Source organism: Staurois parvus, unplaced genomic scaffold (assembly GCF_062004578.1).
Source record: "Staurois parvus isolate SC_StPar_1 unplaced genomic scaffold, SC_StPar_1.0 ptg000118l, whole genome shotgun sequence".
In the NCBI taxonomy this organism is placed as follows: Eukaryota; Metazoa; Chordata; class Amphibia; order Anura; family Ranidae; genus Staurois; species Staurois parvus.
Genome location: NW_028317914.1, coordinates 3,401,310 through 3,423,221, shown reverse-complemented (window position 1 = coordinate 3,423,221; position 21,912 = coordinate 3,401,310). Strand labels below are relative to the sequence as shown.

The following is a 21,912-nucleotide window of genomic DNA, read 5'->3' as shown; positions in this document are numbered from 1 at the left end:
CTATATTCTTTCTATTTTATTCAATTTTTTTTCTATTCTACTCCTTTATTTTCTATTCTATTATTCTCTATTCTTTTCTAATTTATCCTATTTGAATTTCGAAAGACGCTGTATTCTTTTGTATTCTATTTTTTTCCATTCTTTCCTGTTTTATTCTCTTTTTGAAATTCGAATTTCAGAAGACAGCTATATTCTTTAGATTTTATTCTATTTGTAATCCGAGTTTTAAAAGATGGCTATATTCTATTTTATTTGATTAGATTTAAATCTATTCTATTTTTTACTGTTTTATTATTTTCGAAAGACGGCTACATTCTAACACTAATGTACACAGTCTTTGAAGGAAATCGGCAATAGTCAGCATTATGTTTACATTTCAAATTTATTTTTGAATTAGATTTAGTTTTCAAATTTGTTTCGAATTCGGATAATTGGTTATTTTAGATGAAATTTTGTTTCTTTATTTCAGATTCGTTTAAATTTGTTGCTATTGTAAGTCAGAAATTTGCATGCATTCGAATCTCTGAATAATGAAGATTTTGTCCGACTTTTTAATTCAGAACAAACTGAATGTACATGTTTACACTCACCAAGAAAATTGTATGATTTCCTTTTAGATTTACCCTCAACTGTGTAGTGCAAGGGCCTGCCTGATTGCATACAAATTGTGTTTAGGTTTGACCTCACATTATATGGTTTTGATAAGTCTAAAGGAAAAATGTACAAGAAAATTATAAAATGTATGGCTAGCCTAAGTGTTGCAAAAATGACTGAAGATTGATAGATATACACATACAGTATGTGTATATATGTAAGGGTTTGCAAAAAATATCAGAAACAAAACTGCAAAATAAACCCTTGCCATCCAGGCACTAACTAAACATAGAGCTTTCCCTCTCTTACTGGTGAAGGGCTTCTCCTTGTCACCAACAAAACAAAACCATAAGCAAACCTTGTCTCTTGTGATATAACAATCACTTCCAAGCACAGCTCTCTCAGAATGGTTCTCTCTGAGTCCCAGGCCACACGAGCAGCTTCTTGATCCAGCCCTGCTTTATTTATACCACCTGTTGGTGGTCACCAGTGGAGCACAAACTCCGGTCCGGAACCACCTCTGCCATTGTGACCCCGAAAACCCGGAGTGGACACCACCTAAACTTCAAAGTATGACCTCATGCGAGGTGACACATATAGCGTCCATCCATCAGCTTGCCGTTCATACTGTCACATATCCCCCCCTCTGCTCAAGCCCCTGCGGCTGAGCAACTGTCCCAACCAGGCAATGGACCCGGGAAAGGGCATCTACATTACTCTGCAGTTTCCCCACTCTGTGTTCCACTGTAAATTTGAACGCTTGTAGCGTAAGAAAACACCTTGTCACTCGGCTATTTTTCTCCTGGTTATCGCACATCCATTTGAGCGGGGCATGATCAGTAACCAACTTGAACTGTCTTCCTAACAGGTAATATTTCAGGGCCTCCAAGGCCCATTTGATGGCCAAACATTCCTTCTCAACAATTGCATAATTTCTCTTATGTTTGTTGAGCTTTCTACTTAGGAAGACCACGGGGTGCTCCTCCCCTTCTCTGATTTGGGACAGTACAGCACCTAGACCCACATCAGAGGCATCAGTCTGTACCACAAAATCTGTTGTGAAATCTGGGGTCACAAGCACAGGTTGGGCACAGAGAGCTTGTTTCAACCTTTGAAATGCGGTCTCCGCCTCAGGATTCCACTTAACCATGACTGACCCCCTACCTTTTGTCAGATCTGTAAGTGGGGCTGCAATGGTGGCAAAATTGGGAATAAACTGCCTGTAGTATCCTGTGATCCCAAGAAATGCCTGGACTTGCTTTTTATTTACAGGTTGGGGCCACTTTTGAATTGCCTCAATTTTATTTTTTTGAGGCCTAATGAGACCTCGACCAATAATGTAGCCAAGATATTTGGCCTCCTCCAAGCCTATAGCACACTTTTTGGGGTTGGCGGTAAGACCTGCTTTCCTAAGCGAATCTACTACCGATTGCAAGCGGGACAAATGAGACTCTGGACTGTGGATGATATCATCCAAATAGGCAGCTGCGTACTGGCGATATGGTCTTAATGTTTTGTCCATCATTCTTTGGAATGATGCAGGAGCACCATGCAAACCAAACGGAATCCGCTTATATTGAAAGGACCCCTCGGGGGTAGAGAATGCCGTCTTTTCTTTTGCAGATTCCGTTAAAGGAATCTGCCAATAGCCTTTCGTCAAATCTAAGGTAGTTATTTAACGAGCCGTACCTAACCTGTCAATGAGCTCATCCACCCGAGGCATCGGGTAGGCATCGAATTTAGACACACTGTTCAGTTTCCTGAAATCATTACAGAACCGAATTGTTCCATCTGGTTTTGGTCCCAACACTATGGGACTTGACCACTCACTGTGAGATTCCTCGATCACTCCCAACTCTAACTTGTCCTTTATTTCCTTTGCCATCGCTTCCCGCCTGGCCTCGGGTATTCTATAGGGCTTTACATTTACACGGACCCTCGGCTGGGTAACTGTCATGCTGTATTACCGTGGTCAGTCCAGGTAGGTGAGAGAAGAAATCTCCATTCTTTCTCACGAACTCCTTAACGTCATACTGTTGGACTACTGACAAGGTTTCAGTTATAGGTACATGAGAGGCCACGGGGAACCCGCCCTTTTGGGGGCTTGGTACTGCCAACAAACTTTCCCTGTCTTTCCAAGGTTTTAAGAGATTAACATGATAGATTTGCTCGGGTTTCCTTTTCCCTGGCTGGTAAACTTTATAATTTACTTCCCCCACTTTCTTCCTAATTTCAAAGGGACCTTGCCACTTTGCGAGGAATTTCCTTTCCATGGTGGGGACTAGCACCAGCACTCTATCCCCAGGGTTGAAGGTACGGATACTGGCACCCTGGTTATAAACCCTTCTCTGGACCTCCTGGGCTTGCTCCATGTGTTCCCGTACAAGCGGCATGACAGCTGCGATTCTATTCTGCATCTGTGAAATATGCTCGATGATACTTTTATAGGGTGTGGACTCTCCTTCCCAGGTTTCTTTTGCAACATCTAGCAACCCCCTGGGATGTCTACCATACAGAAGTTCAAAAGGTGAATACCCCGTAGATGCCTGAGGTACTTCTCGTATAGCAAACATGAGGTACGGTAGCAAAAAAATCCCAATTTCTCCCATCCTTGGCCACCACCTTTTTTAACATATTCTTAAGGGTCTTGTTAAACCTCTTCACCAGCCCATCGGTTTGGGGGTGGTAGACCGAGGTACGGAGATGGGAGATTTTGAACAATTTTCATAATTCTTTCATAACTCTAGACATAAATGGCGTACCCTGATCCGTTAACACTTTTGGAATACCTACATGACTAAACACCCGGACAAGCTCTTTGGCGATAGTTTTAGCGGAGGTATTACGCAAGGGAATGGCTTCTGGATACCGGGTGGCATAGTCAAGTATCACCAGTATGTGCTGATGGCCCTGGGCAGACTTTACTACTGGACACACTAGGTCCATGCCCACTCTTTCAAATGGTACTTCAATTATGGGTAGAGTTACTAGCGGACTGCGAAAATGGGGTGAGGGCGCAGAATACTGACATTCCGGGCATGACTCACAATACACTTTGACATCTCCATGTAAGCCTGGCCAAAAAAATCTCTGGGTTATCCTCTCCTTTGTTTTCTCTACACCCAAGTGTCCACCCATTATATGCCCATGGGCTAAATCTAGTACCATCCGGCGAAAGGGTTTGGGGACCACTAACTGTTCTACCACCTCCTCCCCTTGATTTACCACTTGGTATAGCAAGTTATTTTTAAGAGCCATGTAGGGAAAAGACACCCCTCCCTCATTTTCAACTGGTTCTCCATCAATCATTTTAAGGTTTTCTTCGGCTCTAATAAGGGTGGAATCTTTCAGCTGTTCTGAACAAAAATCCTCCTTTTTGACTTCTAGGTCAGGCACCACATTCTGTCCATTCTCATTAGAGCCAGAGATAATCTCTTGTTCAGTATCCTCATGCTCTGGTTGGGGATCCAACTCCTCCTGCTCCCCAGCCATTACAGAGAAAGGGAAAAGCTCTAAACCTTCCTCGGACACACCAACAGTTTCCACTTCCCCCTTGCCGTCAAAGGGGTCAGGAGTGAGTTCAGGAGTTTCAAGTGTTTCCCCAGCAGGGGGAGCTTGGTCCTCCTGACTCCTCTCCTTGTCCCATAACCTCCAGAAATGGGGAAAATCTCTCCCCACTAGGGCTTCATGAAGCAGAGATGGCACCATTCCCACTGAATGTGTAACCGGGCCCCAGGGAGGATCAATCTCCACCATAGCAGTCTGGTAATTACGTGTATCCCCATGAATACAAATAACCCCAATAGTGCTAGGGTGGAACCTTGCAGGGTTTACCAAATCACTTCTGACTAAGGTCACAACACTACCCGAGTCTAGCAGAGCAGTTACTGGCTTTTTATCAACTGTAATCACACACATTTGCTTTTGCATGCGTTCCTGACATGCTGCAGTGCATACCACCTGTGCAAAAAGGGACATGCGTTTTCCTAAATAAGCATTTCCACATTGCATAGGTTTGTCATTTAAAGGACCGTTTAAAGGACAATTTTATATGTTCCGTATCTAGACCTCTAAACGGCCTCAGGGACCTCCTGACCTATTTGGCCAGTCTCTAGGTCCTGCGCCTACAACAGTCTTGTCATTTTTCCCTGAGCCTTGGACCCCTGGAACAGTCTTACCAGATCCTCTGGATAGTTTTCCGCCCCTAGTGACATTGGGGTACGGCCCAGGTGAGTGCAACAAGTCCTCAGCGGCTGCATATCTCTCCACCAGGTCCACCAGCTCGTTTGCAGATTTAGGGTCTCCATGGCCAACACATTTCCTCAAAGTGGCAGGGAGCGCACGTAAATATCAGTCCATGACCACACGCTGCACAGTCTGAGAGCCTGACAATACCTCTGGCTGGAGCCATTTCCTGGTGAGATGTATCAAATCAAACATCTGGGATCGGGGTGCCTTGTCAGCCCTATAATGCCACTGATGCACCCGTTGAGCCTGGACTGCAATGGTGACGCCCAGGCGTGCAAGGACGTCAGCCTTCAGTTTCTCGTAGTCCTGGGCATCCCCTGGTTCCAGGTCATAATAGGCTTTTTGGGGTTCACCTGTCAAAAATGGTGCAAGCAGTGTTGCCCATTGCTCTTTTTGCCATCCTTCCCGAACAGCAACCCTTTCAAAAGTTGTGAGGTAGGCCTCCACATCATCCGCAGGCGTCAACTTTTGCAGAAAATAGCTGGCCCGCACCATTTTCTGCTCCACTGGCAGCGGCCCTTTAGACTCCTTTAATTGCACCAGGTGTTGGGCCACCTCCTTAAGGATCTCTCGGTCTGCTCGTTGGGCCTCCGCAAATTGGCGATTTGCCTCCTGTTGCGCTGCATTGGCCTCTGCGAACTGGCGATTAGTTTCCTGCTGGGTCGCAGCGGCTGCAGCAAGGCTCTTATTACGTCCATCTTCCCACTTGCTCGGGAAGTTGCCAGCATTCTCCACCATATGTGGGGTTAACTCAGGTGGGGGGATCACCTTCCCTGGGAAAACAGGTAGACCGCACAGCAGGCTTTCTTAAAACTCTGACTGGTTGTCAGTTTTTATTCACAGGTTTGCAAAAAATATCAAACAAAACCGCAAAATAAACCCTTGCCATCCAGGCACTAACTAAACATAGAGCTTTCCCTCTCTTACTGGTGAAGGGCTTCTCCCTGTCACCAACAAAACAAAACCATAAGCAAACCTTGTCTCTTGTGTTATAACCATTTCCAAGCACAGCTTTCTCGGAATGGTTCTCTGAGTCCCAGGCCACACGAGCGACTTCCTTGCTCCAGCCCTGCTTTATTGATACCACCTGTTGGTGGTCACCAGTGGAGCACAAACTCCGGTCCGGAACCACCTCTGCCATTGTGACCCCGAAAACCCGGAGTGGACTCCACCTAAACTTCAAAGTATGACACATAGCGTCCATCCATCACCTTGCCGTCCATACTGTCAATATAAATATATATATATATATATATATATATATATATACACACACACACACATACATGTGCTTCATTGTCTTTTACTAACACTTTCCAAGGAAAACTTGGCAATAACATTAACCCTCCCCTAGGTGGGATTTTCTGGTGCAGTACAGTTGTACACAGACCTGCATGGAGGGTCCTCCCATACAACCCACAGTGTCACTTTTTTTATTATGGGAGTTTCTGGGAGGGGAAGAGGGCAGGATAGGTAAGTGAAGGAGGGTAGGGAAGATATGTATAGTGTGTCAGCTGGGAGGGTTTGGAATGTATCTCACTGATCCCCTGGTAAGTCGAATGGTATTCAACCAAAGAAGGAAAGGCAGGGTGGTTGGTCTTCATAACCCCATAGGAAGACTTGAGTGTCAGTTGTGTTTAGCAAGTTTTTGTATGCATCTCTGAAATTGAACAGGTGCCACTGACTCACTTGGATAGTGAGTCATGTCATATTTTCTGAAATTGTCGGTTGTTCTTCCCCTTTTTTTTTTTTTCTTTTTTTGAGTGCTGAAAAGTTTAAACTCTCGTACCATGTAGCCCCCTCTGGGGAGATTGACCCCTCTATTAGTTCTAGTGATCATTGTCACCAAGACAAAGTGATATAAAATCCAAGTATTTCTGCTGTGCATATGATGAGCTTCTTGCACCTGTATTTGTTTCTTCTGCAATCTACTAAAGCTATTCTGAAGGAGTCTTGCTCTGTCTGCTGGAGAGGAGTAATTTTACCCTGGTACACATACCGTTATTAAGCTAGGAGGTATTGTTGCTGTATCAGTGCACTTGCAACAAAAACAGCTGAGTGCTGTCTGCGATGCTTTTTTATTTGCACTGACATTTTAAATTTTCAGGACAATCCTTTGGGGGTGTTCCCTTCCACTCAGTCCAAGAAGTACAATATATAAAATTGTAGCAAAAACATAAAGCCTAAAGCTGGCCATACACTATACAATCTGATTGTACAACCTCCTTTAGAGTTATCAAAACAATGTAATATGAGGACACACCTTAACAGTCCAGTCAATTTTATCAAATGCATCAGGCCCTTGTACTACAATATTAATGGAAGATCTAGAGGTGATTGTACAACCAAATTGTATACTGTTTGGCCAGCCTAAGTTTATTTAAAAAATCAAACAAAAATCAGCAACTGCCAGTCTAGGTATCTGGGGTGGATTTGGATTTTAAAATTTGGATCTCTCCAGAGCTTGGACTGGCTGAGTGACGTCAACCGACAGCTGATTTTAGCCCGCTGTTGGCTGAAAACAGGTTACCCGAGTGCAGAACTAAGTGTACTCCTGTGATCTTTAGGAGATGTAGGACCGAAAGAGTGTTGGCTGTACTTCTCCTTTTACAGATAAAATGAAGGATGCTTACCTTGGTGGTTAGGGAATGTGCCCACTAGGTGGCATAAGCTTAGTAGCAAACATTCATTAAAAACATAAGTTTATAAGGGTTCATGCACTCCAAGTGGCTGAAAAAAATGAGAGAACCTGGCATTACTTGGCAAGAAAACGCACAAAAAAAATGCTCATTCACTGCATTTATGTGCATTTAGGCGCATTTGAGTGTTCAGGTGTTTTGTGAGCTTAAAAAACTACTCTTCAGAATTCAACTTTGGAGGGTTTTTGTTTTGTGACTCTAAACTCCCCTGCCACTGGACTCCTGAAACTGCCGACAGTGATATTACCTTGCAGCAGGAAACCTTTTTTTTTTTTTCTTCTTTGCAAACGAGTTTACTACCACTTTACATTCATCCTGTTATTGAGGTATGCCAAAAATCTCCATTATCCAGACCATTGCTACAAATAAATATAAGATCAACAATGTACCGTAAATACTTTTTGATTAAAGGTCTGAAGGGGTTGCCAAAGATGCTGGACAGTTCCCACAACCCCATAAAGAGGTTAGTGAGCAAGGGAGAAAGTGTCTTTGTAAAATCTCCTTTGAAATGTACCATATCTAAGTAATGTGGGGGCATATTTTGTCCTTGTCCTAAAGAGTTATTGGTAGATTTAAAGGAGATTGTAATGTATATGGCTTCCTTTACCCCACAGTTTAGAAACACTGGCCACATGATATATAATCTGATTATCCAATATCCTTGAATTTACTAACAACCTAGTAGTGCGATGGCCTTACATTACTCTATATAAATTGAATGGATTCTTTAGGTAGAAGATTGTACACTCAAATTGTAAGGTTTGTGCTTGGCCTAAAATTGTGGTTTTCATGCATATTGCTTTTTTAAAGCGTGAAAAATGCATGGAATATTCATATCCAACACTTTTGCTCATGATGGACTTGTGCTCTTGTAATGTACAGCGCTGAGCGAACTATTGGCGCTTTATAAATACTGTATAATAATAATGATGGTTGTTGTTCTCTTCTTTAAAAAAAATATATATCCCTGTTGACACTGACCGGACTTTTTTGTTAGGCTAGAAAAACTAATAGCTGTGTAATTTTTTTCAGAATGGCCAGACCCCCTTAATGATTGCAGCAGAACAAGGCAACATGGAAGTGGTCCTGGAGCTGCTAGAGAAGGGGGCAAACTGTAATCTAGATGATGTGGTAAGTGTGTCACCTTATGCCAGCAGTATTCCTACTGGAACTACTGGTCACAGCAAGCCGTTATATGAATGGCACCCGTGCTGAGCTGATTAATCCCTGTGTTTACTATGGAGCAGAGCAGCCATTCAGCACAGGGTATGGAAGACATCAAGGGTCACTGTAGGTAGTGGTGGCTACTACAGTGATTCTTCTCCTCCACTGTGATCGGCCAGGTATGGAACATGCATACTAACATTGAACCAAACTGGACCAGTGTAACTATGCAAAAAAAAAAAACCATACCTGGAATTAAGCTTCCAAGCTAGTAGCTAGATCAAAAATACATTCTGAAAACCGTTTAACCTGGCATCACCAAGTATGGTATCTCTCTTAGTACCCATGAGAGTATCTATGATATGCACAGCTTATGTAACCAGGACTCATTATATGTCCTTTCATGTTCCTCTATTACATCACATATTTAAAGGATTGTTCATTTTATACTTGGATGGGAATGGGCTTTCTAGTTTTTAGGAAGAAGGAGCTGAATACAAGTCCCTGCAATGACAATTTACTAGAGTGGGCCATATTAGAATGCTAGGTTTTCCCAGACCAAACAAACAAAAGATTTCCCAGCACACCTGCTAGCCACTCTGCAAAACAACCAAATTGTCCCTGTCTAACAATTCATGTTAAAAACAGAAGGTTTTGTTTGCTCACATTTGCAAATATATGCTTTAGCAGCAGTGCCCTCTATATGTTGCAGTCCTAACTATAATTTTCAGTCTCCCAATTTGGAGCACATATAGCCATGGATAGATTAAGGGTAGATGTGCCTGGTGGGAGCCCGCCCAACAAGGGCACAATGGCAGCTGAAGGCATCCCATGTGTACCCGCACCAAATTCAACCAACTGTACAAAAAAAGTGACAACCACCCCAACCTATAACTAGTCTTTGCAGTAAGTTGCACATGGAAGGGCAAAGCATATCACAAACAAACAAAATATTTCCCAGCATACCTACCTGCCAATCGGCAAAACAATCAAATTGACCTTGTTTAACAGCTTCCAGTGAGCCCTATAGCAGATATACTGCAACAGGGTGGCACAGGTGTGCAAAATCACGTGTACATATACGTGATTTTGCATTTCGGGGTAGGGGGCACAAGCGTGCCATACCTGTGCTGCCATTCGAGGCCGTCAGTCACCGGATCCTAGCCGATTACTCGCCAGCGCCCGGTGATTTTTGAGGATCTCTGACAGGGGGATGGGGGGGGAGGGAGAACTGTTAGTAAACAAAACAGTTCTCCTCCCTGTCAGCTCATGCACACTGCTTTGAATGGCTTTGAATGAAGCACACAGACACAGCCCCATAGTAAAACACACCCAGCACACAACCCTTTGATCACCCCAGATGTTAACCCCTTCCTGCCCAGTGCCACCGTGTCAGTGCTTTTTATTAGCACTGATAACTGTATTGGTGTCAGTGACATCAAGTCAGTTCCCCCTAGTGTCAGAATGCCCGCCGCAGTCCTGCTAGAAGTCGCTGATCGCCGCCATTACTAGTAAAAATTAAAAGAAAAAGAGAAAAAAAATCCCAGTGTATATATACCGCTATTTGTAAACGCTATAACTTTCATATAAACCAATTCATTTACACGTATTGGGATTTTTTTAGTAAAGACATTTTGGCCTAAATTTATGACTAAATTTTATTTTTTAAAATTTTTTTACTGGACATGTTTAATAGGAAAAAGTCAAGAATATATATATTTTTTTTCCTCAAAATTATCAGTCTTTTTTTTTTTAATAGCGCAAAAAATAAAATATGCACAGGCGATCAAATACCACCGAAAAAAAGCTCAATTTGTGGTAAAAAAAAAAACGTAAATTTAATTTGGGTGCAGCGTTGCATGACCGATCAATTGTCAGTTAAAATAACACAGCTCCGTAACGCAAAACATCACCTGGTCAGGAGGGGGCAGGTAAATCCTGTGGTGGACAAATGGTTAACAATTCATGGTAACTTTTATAATGTGAGTTGTTAGGGTCAGTTTAGTTATTTTGCTGGCTGGTAGGTGTGCTGGAAAATATTTTGTTTGTGATTGCGTTGCCCTTCCATGTGCACCTTACTGTGCAGAGGGGAAATCTGTTCATGCCTTTTTTTTTAAGTAGCTTGCTTCCATGTTTTCAGCTACTTAAATTTATTGTTTTTGTGTAAATTTTACAGCAATTAGTAAGCTTGCTTCATTACACATAATGCATGGTGCTATGACATCACAGAATTTGAGGTGATTTTTTTTTTTTCTTTTTTAGTCATATTTAGTATAACTGATTTAGGAGAAGCTGCATAATATCTTACCTCCTGAACATTTACTTATCCTGCATCCTATAATTCTACTGTGGGTATATACTGTAATTATCTAAATACCTGCCGACAACACAGCTAGTAGCACAGGTCTTCTTTACCTCTTTAGAGGAGACTGTCACAGATTACGGTGCTTCCATGTCTGTCTGGCATGACTATTTGGTAGGTGTTTATAGATCACTGTCCTTGCTCCAATTATCCTGTGTTGCCTGCTTTACTAAATCTGAGTTTTTTTTTTTTTTTCTTAGGATAACTGGACTGCGCTCATTTCTGCTGCCAAAGAAGGACATTTGGAGATTGTTAGAGAACTCCTGGACAGCAATGCCAACCTGGAACATCGTGATATGGTATCTTTTGTGATCACATAGGATCGCTATTTCTAAAATGTTTTTGTGATCGTGGTATAGCTACTTGTATACAATTAGATTACAAGTGATTTTAAAAGGCTGCTTGCTGATATTAAAAATCTGTCCACAGTCAAGCCTGCTGGGACCCAGTGCAATCCTTTTTTTTTTTAAAAAGCTCTGTGCTTGACACATGGACATTACTGTTCCTTTCCTTCTTTCGAGAGAGGAAATGGACATATGCATGCAAGTGACATGCGTAATGTAAAGTGTTTTGTGTTTCTCTGTAGGTTTCATGTATTGAAGCAAGTAGGTTGTGTTCAGTAAAAAAAATGACTAGAATCTGCTCTATTTACTATACATAGCAGCTGGAAAACACAAGGGTATTCAGTGATTCACAAATGCAGGGAATCACATTGTCTTGTTATAATGGTGCTTTTTTTCTTGTCCCTTGTTAGGGAGGATGGACTGCCCTTATGTGGGCTTCTTATAAAGGATGCACTGATGTGGTGGATCTTCTACTTTCTAAAGGAGCAAACCCAAACATAACTGGCTTGGTAAGTCATCTCTCGTCTTCCCAGATAATATCTTTTGGAAGTTTTAAACTGCATTAAGTATAAATCCTGACATTTTTATTTCCTGTTTATATGAAATATCTTTATTTCCTAAGTAACCATTTAATACAGGGTTCACCAGTTTCGCTGCTTTTGCAGTGCTTTCTTGGCTTTCTACAGGGAGCACTGCAGAAGCATTTTTTGTGACTTTCTAATTGAGAAAAAAATGTCTTGATACATTTCTTTTTATTGAAAAGTTTACTTTTGACTACTGGCTCTTTTGGATGCTCTTTTTTTGGGGGGGAGCTGCCCTTTCAGGTTCCAGTTGCAGTGCCACCTGAAGGTGAACCTCCGTGTTATCAGTATTGAGGCCAAGCTAGATAAGCATTATTATATTTGGCTCAAAATACAAAAAGCAAGGATTATGGTGTTGTAGGGGCAATGTCCAGTTTCATTCAAAATTCTCATTTTTTTTAAATGGAAAGAACAATCAATAACGTAGAATGATTGCAGGTTAGAAGAGCAAACGCCTAATTGATAAAATGGGAGATGGGTGGAGGCTGTAGTTGTTTGCATTAGAAACACAAGCCATGTTTTTATGGAAAACTGAGGGCTTGTATCAATTGGAAACACAAACTACACTAAAGACCTGTATAGATGAACGTTTGTTATAATGCCACTTTAAGCAGGTTAGTGCTGCTTAGGAGGTCAGTTCGGGTAAAATGCATCTGTCATTGAACTGTGAATGATCTCAGAGGTGTCTCAAGTATAGGACTGTGAGCGTATCTCTCCTGAGATAAGTATGCCATTTGGGTATTCAAAACTTTTCACACTTCACTGGCTACATGCTTAGTTCAGGTCATTCACTCGTATAGTGAAGCTAAAGTGGAGATGACTTCCCTGAGGGTACATATTTAGAAAAAACAAGTCATCCTAAAGGCTTGTGCTTTTTCAGAGCAATTAAAGTTGTTATGGGAATGCTGTTAAAGGAAAAAGAGTCATTTTGATGTATATGACACAAGTTGTTGCATTTTCTACAATTAAGTTCATGCATGTAGCCACTGGTGCCTTCTTAGTCCAGACAACCTCATATTACCTGTAAGTATATACTGGATCACAGGTAGTGATTTGTGGCTGCTCTCCTGGTTTTTCTCAGTGAGCTACTGAAATCACGTTCTTACTATTTCCTGTGAAGCAATTACCATAAGCACAAAATCATTACTTTTTCTTCTGGTCTCTTTCAGCAATATAGTGTGTACCCAATTATCTGGGCAGCCGGGAGAGGCCACTCTGATATACTGAAGCTTTTACTGCAGTATGGAGCCAAGGTCAACTGCTCTGATAAGGTGGGTGCCTGAAAACTTCAACTGTCACTCTGGATTGCAGGATGTTTGTGGGGAATTAACTTCTAGGTTCTGGACATGAAATAGCAAAGGTCTGTTTTAAAAGTTCAACTGTGAGGAATGATCAGGACATTGTCTGTGTTGCTGGATAAAGTGAAGATCGGTCACTTATGTAATATTAATGTACAAATATATAATAGATCACTTACTTTTTAATTTGGGTTTCCTGTGCTTGGTTTGCTGAATCACAATCTACAAACTCCACTTGTCCAAGGATAATTTTAAAGTGGAACTAAAGCCCTGAAAATATTCGCCTCTTTTCCATTGACAGGAGGACCATGAGCTCCCTTGTCGATTACTGATATCTCCATTCATCCATCTCCATTCATTCCAGCACCAAGTTGTGCCAAACATGTACACTGATCTGCACATGTGCAGCTCACAGTACATTTTAAAGAAGATTGCTGACAGGAAGGTAATTTAGTTTTTTTCAGCAATAATGTGCCTGCCTGCTCACAAATTTAGTTTTTCTTTTAGGGACAGTTCACATTACATGCAGGCCGGTGTGTTTTTTTTTTTACTGTGTCAAAAACGCATGGAAAGTAGGTTATATGGCTATCAATGGCATAGTTCACACCATTGCGGACAGTTCCAGGTGTTTCAGTTCCAAAAAAAATGCTGCATTTTTCCCGCACTGGACTGCAGTGGAATGCAGTAAAATGCATCAAAAACACACTGGAATGCATAAGAAATGCACTGTACAGTAAAAAAAAAAAGAATTTGGAATGCATCAAAAATGTGTTAAAAACACACATGCAGAAACCTATCCAGAACGGATCGGGAGTGCGTTTTTTGTGGTGTGAACCAACTTTAAGAGATTTGAGGCTTAGGTCTTCGTTCCAGGCACTGCATATTTGACAATAAATTGCACAATATACTGTATGTGACAAATCCTTACAATTCAAACTGTTTTAATTCAATGTGTAAATGATAGATGTTCCTGTAAAGAGGGAATTAAATACCTCTCCCGCTTCTTGTGCTTCAGAACTCTAGTGAAGAGAAATTGTCCACTGAAGTCTTTTCAGAAACAAACACTTTAAGTAGCATTGATCTCCTTGTCCCCTGCTGCACTGCATGGTCCCTCCTGCTTTACTGTACAATTGACTCAGGCTTGTATGATGATCAGTGGGAGAAACAGTCCGTATAATATGGGATATTGCCTCTGATATAAACTCTACTAATGCATTTTGGGACTCTGTCCTTCTAAGATTTGTGTGGTATGTCTAAGCTAGGTGCTTGAGAACAAATGTATCATAATATATCTATCTGTTACTTGCCAACCCTGTAGGACTTATTTCTTCAGGATCCCTCCAGTGTAGTCCTTAGTACACAATTGAATTTCCAAATGAAATTCAAAGCTCTTTATTGCTCAAATACTGTAATGTGAGGTATGGAAAGCACAAGAATTTTGACTTGGTGACTGATTTGTGTTTTTGGAGAATGTATATCAGAAGGCCAGAATGGAGCCTACATCTTTTTAGCACTCTTACAGCTGTGAACAAGTGTTTTAGGCTTCACACTTGAAAAAAAAATGCTAATGCAGACAGTAACGCAAACCAAAGCACCTATGAGCATCAACCCAGACTTGACATGTACGTTTTTGTTTTTGCTTTTGCTGCAATGCGATGCAAATGCTACATGCTTTTCAAATGTGAATAGCTTTGTGCACTGTTTATTTATTTCAGGTACTTATATAGCACCATCAATTTATGCAGTATATATTGTACATTCCCATCAGTCCCTAATCCTCAAGGGGTGTACAGTCTAAGGTCCCTAACTCACATTCATACATATACATACTAGGGCCAATTTACACAGGAGCCAATTAACCTACCAGCATGTCTTTGGAGTGTGGGAGGAAACCAGAGTACCTGGACGACACCCATGCAGGCACAGGGAGAACATGCAAACTCAAAGCAGGTGGTGGGATTTGAACTGGGGACCCTGGTACTACCAGGTGGAAGTGCTAACCACTTAGCCACTGTACTTCCCCACTGTTCATATTATCCATTGTAGACTTCTCTGCTAGGCGTTCGGGGAGCCACAAAAAAGTGCCCTAAATGCTTGATTCTAATGCCAGTCTGAACAGGGCCTAAGAGCACCAGTAATTTTTTCCTGTTAAAAAAAAAATATATATATTCTCTATCTATTCAATCAGTGCTTTGTCTTCCTTACCTTACTAAGCCTTCCTGTATCTGTTGTGATATGTTTATGAAAATGTACCATTTTAATTTTATCTGTAGTATGGAACCACTCCGCTCATCTGGGCTGCGAGAAAGGGGCATCTGGAGAGTGTCAAGTCTCTGTTGCAAATGGGGGCCGATGTTGATCAGGAGGGAGCTGTAAGTATCTGAAATCTCACTTTTAGTTACCCTAACAAAGCTGCTGGAATTCTAACATAAGAATAGGAAGATTTAGAATGTAAACTCTAATGCTGTCCATACACATCAGTTTTCATAAAGACGTCAATCCTTTTCAAACTAGAGTCCTCTGTCAATTAAAAGGATGACCAGATGTATCAAGGAAACCTATTACCAGCAGTTTCTAATGAAACTATTGAAAAGTTGCTGGTAGATTGGGGTAATGCTTTTATTCAGTTTTGGGGTTGAATGTGGCTTTTACAATTCTAGCATAACCCTACAGTACATGGGAAGTTCTAGATTATCTTCTTGTTTTCCTGTAATATAGTTGTATGTGACTAGTGTGTGTGTTGCAAGTTTGTTTTTATTTTCTCCGTAAATGAAAAACTGATTACAGTTGTTGGTTAAGTTTTTTCCTTTGACCAAAGCTATGGAGTAAACGTGTTAATTTATTTTATGCTTTTTTTAACTTTCCATTTTTAGAATTCAATGACTGCCTTGATTGTGGCTGTGAAAGGTGGCTATACTGACACAGTAAAGGAGATTTTAAAGCGAAATCCCAACGTGAATTTGACTGACAAAGATGGTAACACTGCTCTGGCCATCGCAGCCAAGGAGGGTCATACGGAGATTGTGCAGGATCTTCTAGATGCTGGAACTTATGTCAATATACCTGATCGGGTGAGCTTTTTTATTATTTTTTTCAATTTTATTTGTAAGACATATTTTGTGTGTATTAAGCGAATCATTAATACTTTCCTAGACCCCTATTTGTGAAATACTGTAAACTGTATACTAGAGAGTGCTTGAGACGGGTCCAGGGGGTTGTTTTGCATGGAATAATAAAGAGGTGTGTTTTTTTTTTTTTGTTTGTTTTTTTTTTATTTCTCAGAAAAGGTTTGAGGCATTTTGGATGTTAACCCTTTAAGTGTCTTTCAAGCCACCATTTTCATTGATTAAAGTTAACTCCAGGGAAAATAAAAATTTTACCTTGCAGTAGGGCTTTTAGGGTTATTTGCTTGTTTGGTTCTAGGTCACAGGAAAAGCAGTTTTACTTAGCAAAGATGTGGACATTTTTAAAAAAAACTACCAAGGGATTAAATCGGGGTCCCAATCGACTTGTCCTGATTAAAAGAAAAAAATGTTTTAACCAAAACCGTATTTAACCACTTGCCGACTGCGCTAAAGCCAAGTGACAGCTACAGCGCAGTCATCCAGTTCTGGGAGGGTGTCTACTGACATCCTCCCAGAACAGTGCCCATCAGTACAGCCACATCAGTGAAAGAGAAAAATTACCTGTTTGCAAAATTTTATAATTGAAACTAAGAAAAACGTTTTTTGTTTCAAAACTTTTGGTCTTTTTTTGTTTAGCAAAAAGTTAAACACCTGGTGGGGATTAAATACCACCAAAAAAAACCTTATATTTGTGTGGGAAAAAAAAAATTATTTTGGGTACATTGTTGCATGACTGTGCAATTGTCATTCAAAGTGCAATAACGCTGAAAGCTAAAAATTGGCTTGGGCAGTAAGAGGGTAAAAGTTCCTGGTAGGCAAGTTGTTAAATAAGATTTTAACATTGTGCTGTTTATCTCGTATTCGCCTGCCTGGGACTAGCAGGGAGGGGAGAAACCTTGCAGTGTGACTAGCACCGATTGGGTGCTTGTCAGGAAAGAGGAGTGTCAGGCAGAAGAATCCCATGTGCTGTGTAAGTAAATGAGGTGCTGGCCCCCATGAGAAAAAAAAAAAGGCTACGATTCTGCCCGGCATCTCAAAAAAACACGACAATCGCAGCAAATCACGTTGTGTGAAGCTTATCGCCCAAAACAAGCTTCTGCTCCTTTTTAGGCGATATGCTTCATGCAGTGTGATTTGCACAACAATTGTGGCAAAACTGCCCTGCGTTTTATGTGCCATTGAAAATAATGGCACCTGAACCTGCATTTTGCTGTTGTGCATTTTGAGATTGCGAGCAGAATTGCAGCAATTCTGCTGCGATCCCAAAACGTCCAGGTGTGAATGGAGCCTTTTTCCCAGGTCACACTGATGAAAATCAGATGCGATCCGAAGGGCATAGATTCGCATGGCATCTAAAAATATATAGTTTTCTATGAAGGCCGTAAACATCTATGTGGTGCGATACAGATCTGATTGAAAAAGGAGGGATGTGTTCCAAACGCACACAGCATAGAGTATAGTGGCATTCTGAGATAACCGTTCACATAGAATGCAATTCATAGCCAGATTTACATAGAAGTGGCTGGCAGACAGATTTCGCATCTGAATCGCACACTTGCTCACAACAGGGCTAAATGTAAAAAAAAAAACACCTGCCTGGCACCCAGAACTGCATGTCCCGAGCGTTCGGTGATATAATTTGTGCATCCCTGCTTACCCAGTTCTTTAGCAACCGTGTTACCTGATGCTCCAGCAATGGACTATTCCTCCATGTCCTCATGTCCAGTGCAAAGTTGTGGACCCTGCATTGGTCTTGACGTCTGCAGACCTGCGAGAAGTTATTGCAGGTACTGCTCTTAAAGCATAAGGAGAGTGTAAGTAGAAATGTTTTTTTTGTTCTCCCTAGACTTAAACAAGCATTTAAACTTTGCACTTCAAGGGCCAGATCTGCTGCAAGGAGGATTTGTTTCCCCAGAGTTTATCTTTAAGAAGATAATGAGGCGGATTTTGAGTACTACATGGACATGTGGCTTGATCAATATAACAAAGTCAACACCACATGTACTATCTAAAGTCTTAGATTGTAAGCTCCAAGGAGCAGGGCCCTCCTAACCCTCTTGTATTGAACTGTATTGTTGCTGTATTGTCTCCTGTTATATTGTAAAGCACTGAGCAAACTGTTGGAACTATATTTATTTATTTCAGGTACTTAAATAGCGCCGTCAATTTGCGCAGTGCTTTACATATATATTGTACATTCACATCAGTCCCTAACCCTCAAGGGGCGTACAATCTAAGGTCCCTAACTCACATTCATATACAAGGGCCAGTTTAGACAGGATCCAATTAACCTACTAGCATGTCTTTGGAGTTTGGGAGGAAACCAGAGTACCCGGAGGAAACCCACTCAGGCACAGGGAGAACATTCAAACTCCAGGCAGGTGGTGCCGTGGTTGGGATTTGAACCAACGACCCTAGTACTGCCAGGCGGAAGTGCTAACCATTTAGCCACTGTGCTGCCCACTTATATAAATCTTGTATAATAATAAAGGCCCCTTTTATTATAATGGCCATAGCATATGCTGGTCTTAAATAGGTTAAGTTATGGAAGGAATCTGATTTTACAGTTTTCTAAGATTCTGAATAACATCCTATCACATTGACTGACCATAATCTGCCCAGTCTTTCATAGGATTAAACAAATATTTCTTATACACTATATTGCCAAAAGTATTGGGACGCCTGCCTTTACACGCACATGAACTTTAGTGGTATCCCAGTCTTCGTCCGTAGGGTTCATTATTGGGTTGATTACCGTTTGCAGCTATAACAGCTTCAACTCTTCTGGGAAAGCTTTCCACAAGGTTGAGGAGTGTGTATATGGGAATCGTATTGAAGTCAAGACTCTTTGTAGGTCAGTCAAATTCTTCCACCTCAAACTCGCTCATCCATGTCTTTATGGACCTTGCTTTGTGCACTGATGCGCAGTCATGTTGGAACATGAAGGAGCCATCCCCAAACTGTTCCCAGAAAGTTAGGAGCATGAAATTGTTCAAACTGTCTTGGTATGCTGACTTCTTAAGAGTTTCCTTCACTAGAACTAAGGGGCCAAGCCCAACCCTTGAGAATGGAAACCCATTCCATGAAGCTCTCTACTCAGTGTTGTGTTAATCTGAAGGCCACATGAAGTTTGTAGGTCTTTAGCTATTGACTCTGCAGACAGTTGGTGATTTCTGCACACTGTGTGCTTCAGCATGCACTGACCGTGCTCTGTCATTTTATGTGGCCTACCACTTCGTGGCTGAGTTGCTGCTGTTCCCAGTTGCTTCCACTTTGTTATAGTAGCATGAACAGGTGACTGTGGAATATTTAGTAGCAAGGAAATTTCACAGACGGACTTATTGCACAGGTGGCAACTACGATACCATGCTTGAATTCACTGAGCTCCTGAGAGTGACCCATTCTTTCACGAATGATTGTAGAAGCAGTCTGCATGCCTAGGTGCTTGATTTTATACATCTGTGACCATGGAGGTGATTGGAACACCTGAATCCAATGATTTGGAGGGGTGTCCCAATACTTTTGGCAATATAGTGTATATTAATTTATTGAAATGAATAGATGTGAAAGAAAGGTAGTGTTATACAGGTCATTCTAAGACTGTGAATATACAGTTTTTTGAAAGAAGCTGAAAGATTATCTGTTGTTGAAAACCTAGATCTCATTACTTTCTTCCATGCAGAATGGAGATACTGTGCTGATTGGTGCAGTTCGAGGAGGTCATGTTGAAATTGTACGGGCTCTATTGAACAAGTATGCTGATATCGACATCAGAGGACAGGTAAATGTCTTCACTCTTTATGTTCCAGACTGTGGTGGTGGAGTGATTGGGTTTGAAGAGAGATTTGTTTGAAATGGGTCATGAATGTGCAGTGGGACTTTGAAAAGTGTCTATTTTAATACACTTGTTTCCCCTTAAAATGACAATGTTTTGTTAAAAGAAAGTGGCTTTTAATTTATCATTGTATATCTATTTGAATGAATGCTAAACTTCGTATTTTATTTTTGTAGGATAACAAAACTGCCCTGTATTGGGCTGTTGAGAAAGGTAATGCCACCATGGTTCGGGATATCCTACAGTGTAATCCAGACACTGAATTCTGCACAAAGGTAATATGTTAACATTTTCTTTTTTTGTGGTAGGAAATAACCTCAAAGTACTTTTCTCAATTAACCATTTGCCCGCCGCCCTGTTGTAGAAGTACTGCTGCAGGGCTGTGCAAGCACACACACACACACACACACACACACACTATTTGCATTTCTGGGTGGGGGCGTGCACCGCCCTACCCACGCTGCCATTGGTGGCTAGGGATGTCAGTCACTGGATCCCAGTCGGAGATTCCCCATCTGCATCCGACGATCACCGTGTAGAACTGTCAGGGAAGAGACCTGTCTGTAAACAACACAGGTCTCTCTCCTGCCAGCAAGAACATGCTGCTTTGTATTTCTCTGCACAGCAGAAAAATACAAAGCCGCATGTCTCTGTAGTAAAATGGCACACAGTAAAACACAGAGCACACAGTTGTTAACCCTTTGAGCTCCCAAAAGTTAAACCCTTTCTGCCCAGTGTCAGTATTTTTATTAGCACTGATCACTGTATTAGTGTCATTGGGGATGTCAGTGATAATTGGCCCCCCCCCCAGTGTCAGAATGCCCTCCGCGGTCCCGCTATAAGTTGCTGATCGCTGCCATTACTAGTATAAAAATAAAAATTCCAGTATTTATACCGCCATTTGTAAATGCTATAGCTTTCACGTAAACTAATTAATTTACACGTATTGGGATTTTCTTTAGCAAATACATGTAGCAGAATACATTTTGCCCTAAATTTATGACTAAATTTTGATTTAAAATTTTTTTTTTACTCGATCTGTTTTATATTAAAAAGTCAAAAATATTGTGTTTTTTTTTTTTTTTCCAAAATTGTCGATCCTTTTTTGTTTATAGCGCAAAAAATAAAAAAACGCAGAGGTGATCAAATAGCACTGAAAGAAAGCTCTGTTTGTGGGGGGGAAAAAAGGAGATAAATTTCATTTATTTACAGCATTGCATAACCGCAATATTGTCAGTCAAAGTAATGCAGCAACGAATTGCAAAAAATGGCCTGGTCAGGAAGGGGGGTAAATCCTCTGGAGGGCAAGTGGTTAAGCACACTAGGTGTCATTTCTCTCTGCTGCTTCCTTCCTCTACTATCCGCATGAGTCACTTCTGACAAATTTTCCTGACACCCAGCACACCCTGTGATTGACAGCCTCATCTATGTTCCTGTGTTCTGCATCAAGGGGGATGTGTCCCTTCTCTCCAATCTGCTCTCTTCACTTAGCTTTGCAGAGTGTAATTTCAGCTCACAAATAAAAAATGGCCACCTCCCAAGTCTATAACTGGCTTATGAAGCAAGGGCACATAAACAGGCATCACATAGGGAATAAAGGGGAGAGAACAATGTTCTTGGACAACTTGCCAGCCAGCTTGCTAACAACTGAATTAACCTGTC

General features: G+C 41.3%; 1 protein-coding gene across 4 annotated transcripts in view; it reads left to right on the top strand.

Annotated features, from left to right (window-relative positions):
- The window catches only part of KIDINS220 (kinase D interacting substrate 220), a 204,449-nt gene that overhangs the window by 25,196 nt on the left and 157,341 nt on the right, over positions 1-21,912 (top strand). For all 4 annotated transcript variants that reach the window (XM_089672018.1, XM_089672017.1, XM_089672015.1 and 1 more), the window contains 8 exons: positions 8,574-8,672; positions 11,268-11,366; positions 11,822-11,920; positions 13,162-13,263; positions 15,564-15,662; positions 16,164-16,361; positions 20,098-20,196; positions 20,427-20,525. In XM_089672018.1, the coding sequence (XP_089528144.1) occupies positions 8,574-8,672; positions 11,268-11,366; positions 11,822-11,920; positions 13,162-13,263; positions 15,564-15,662; positions 16,164-16,361; positions 20,098-20,196; positions 20,427-20,525 (894 nt within the window). The remainder of the gene's footprint in view (positions 1-8,573; positions 8,673-11,267; positions 11,367-11,821; positions 11,921-13,161; positions 13,264-15,563; positions 15,663-16,163; positions 16,362-20,097; positions 20,197-20,426; positions 20,526-21,912) is intronic.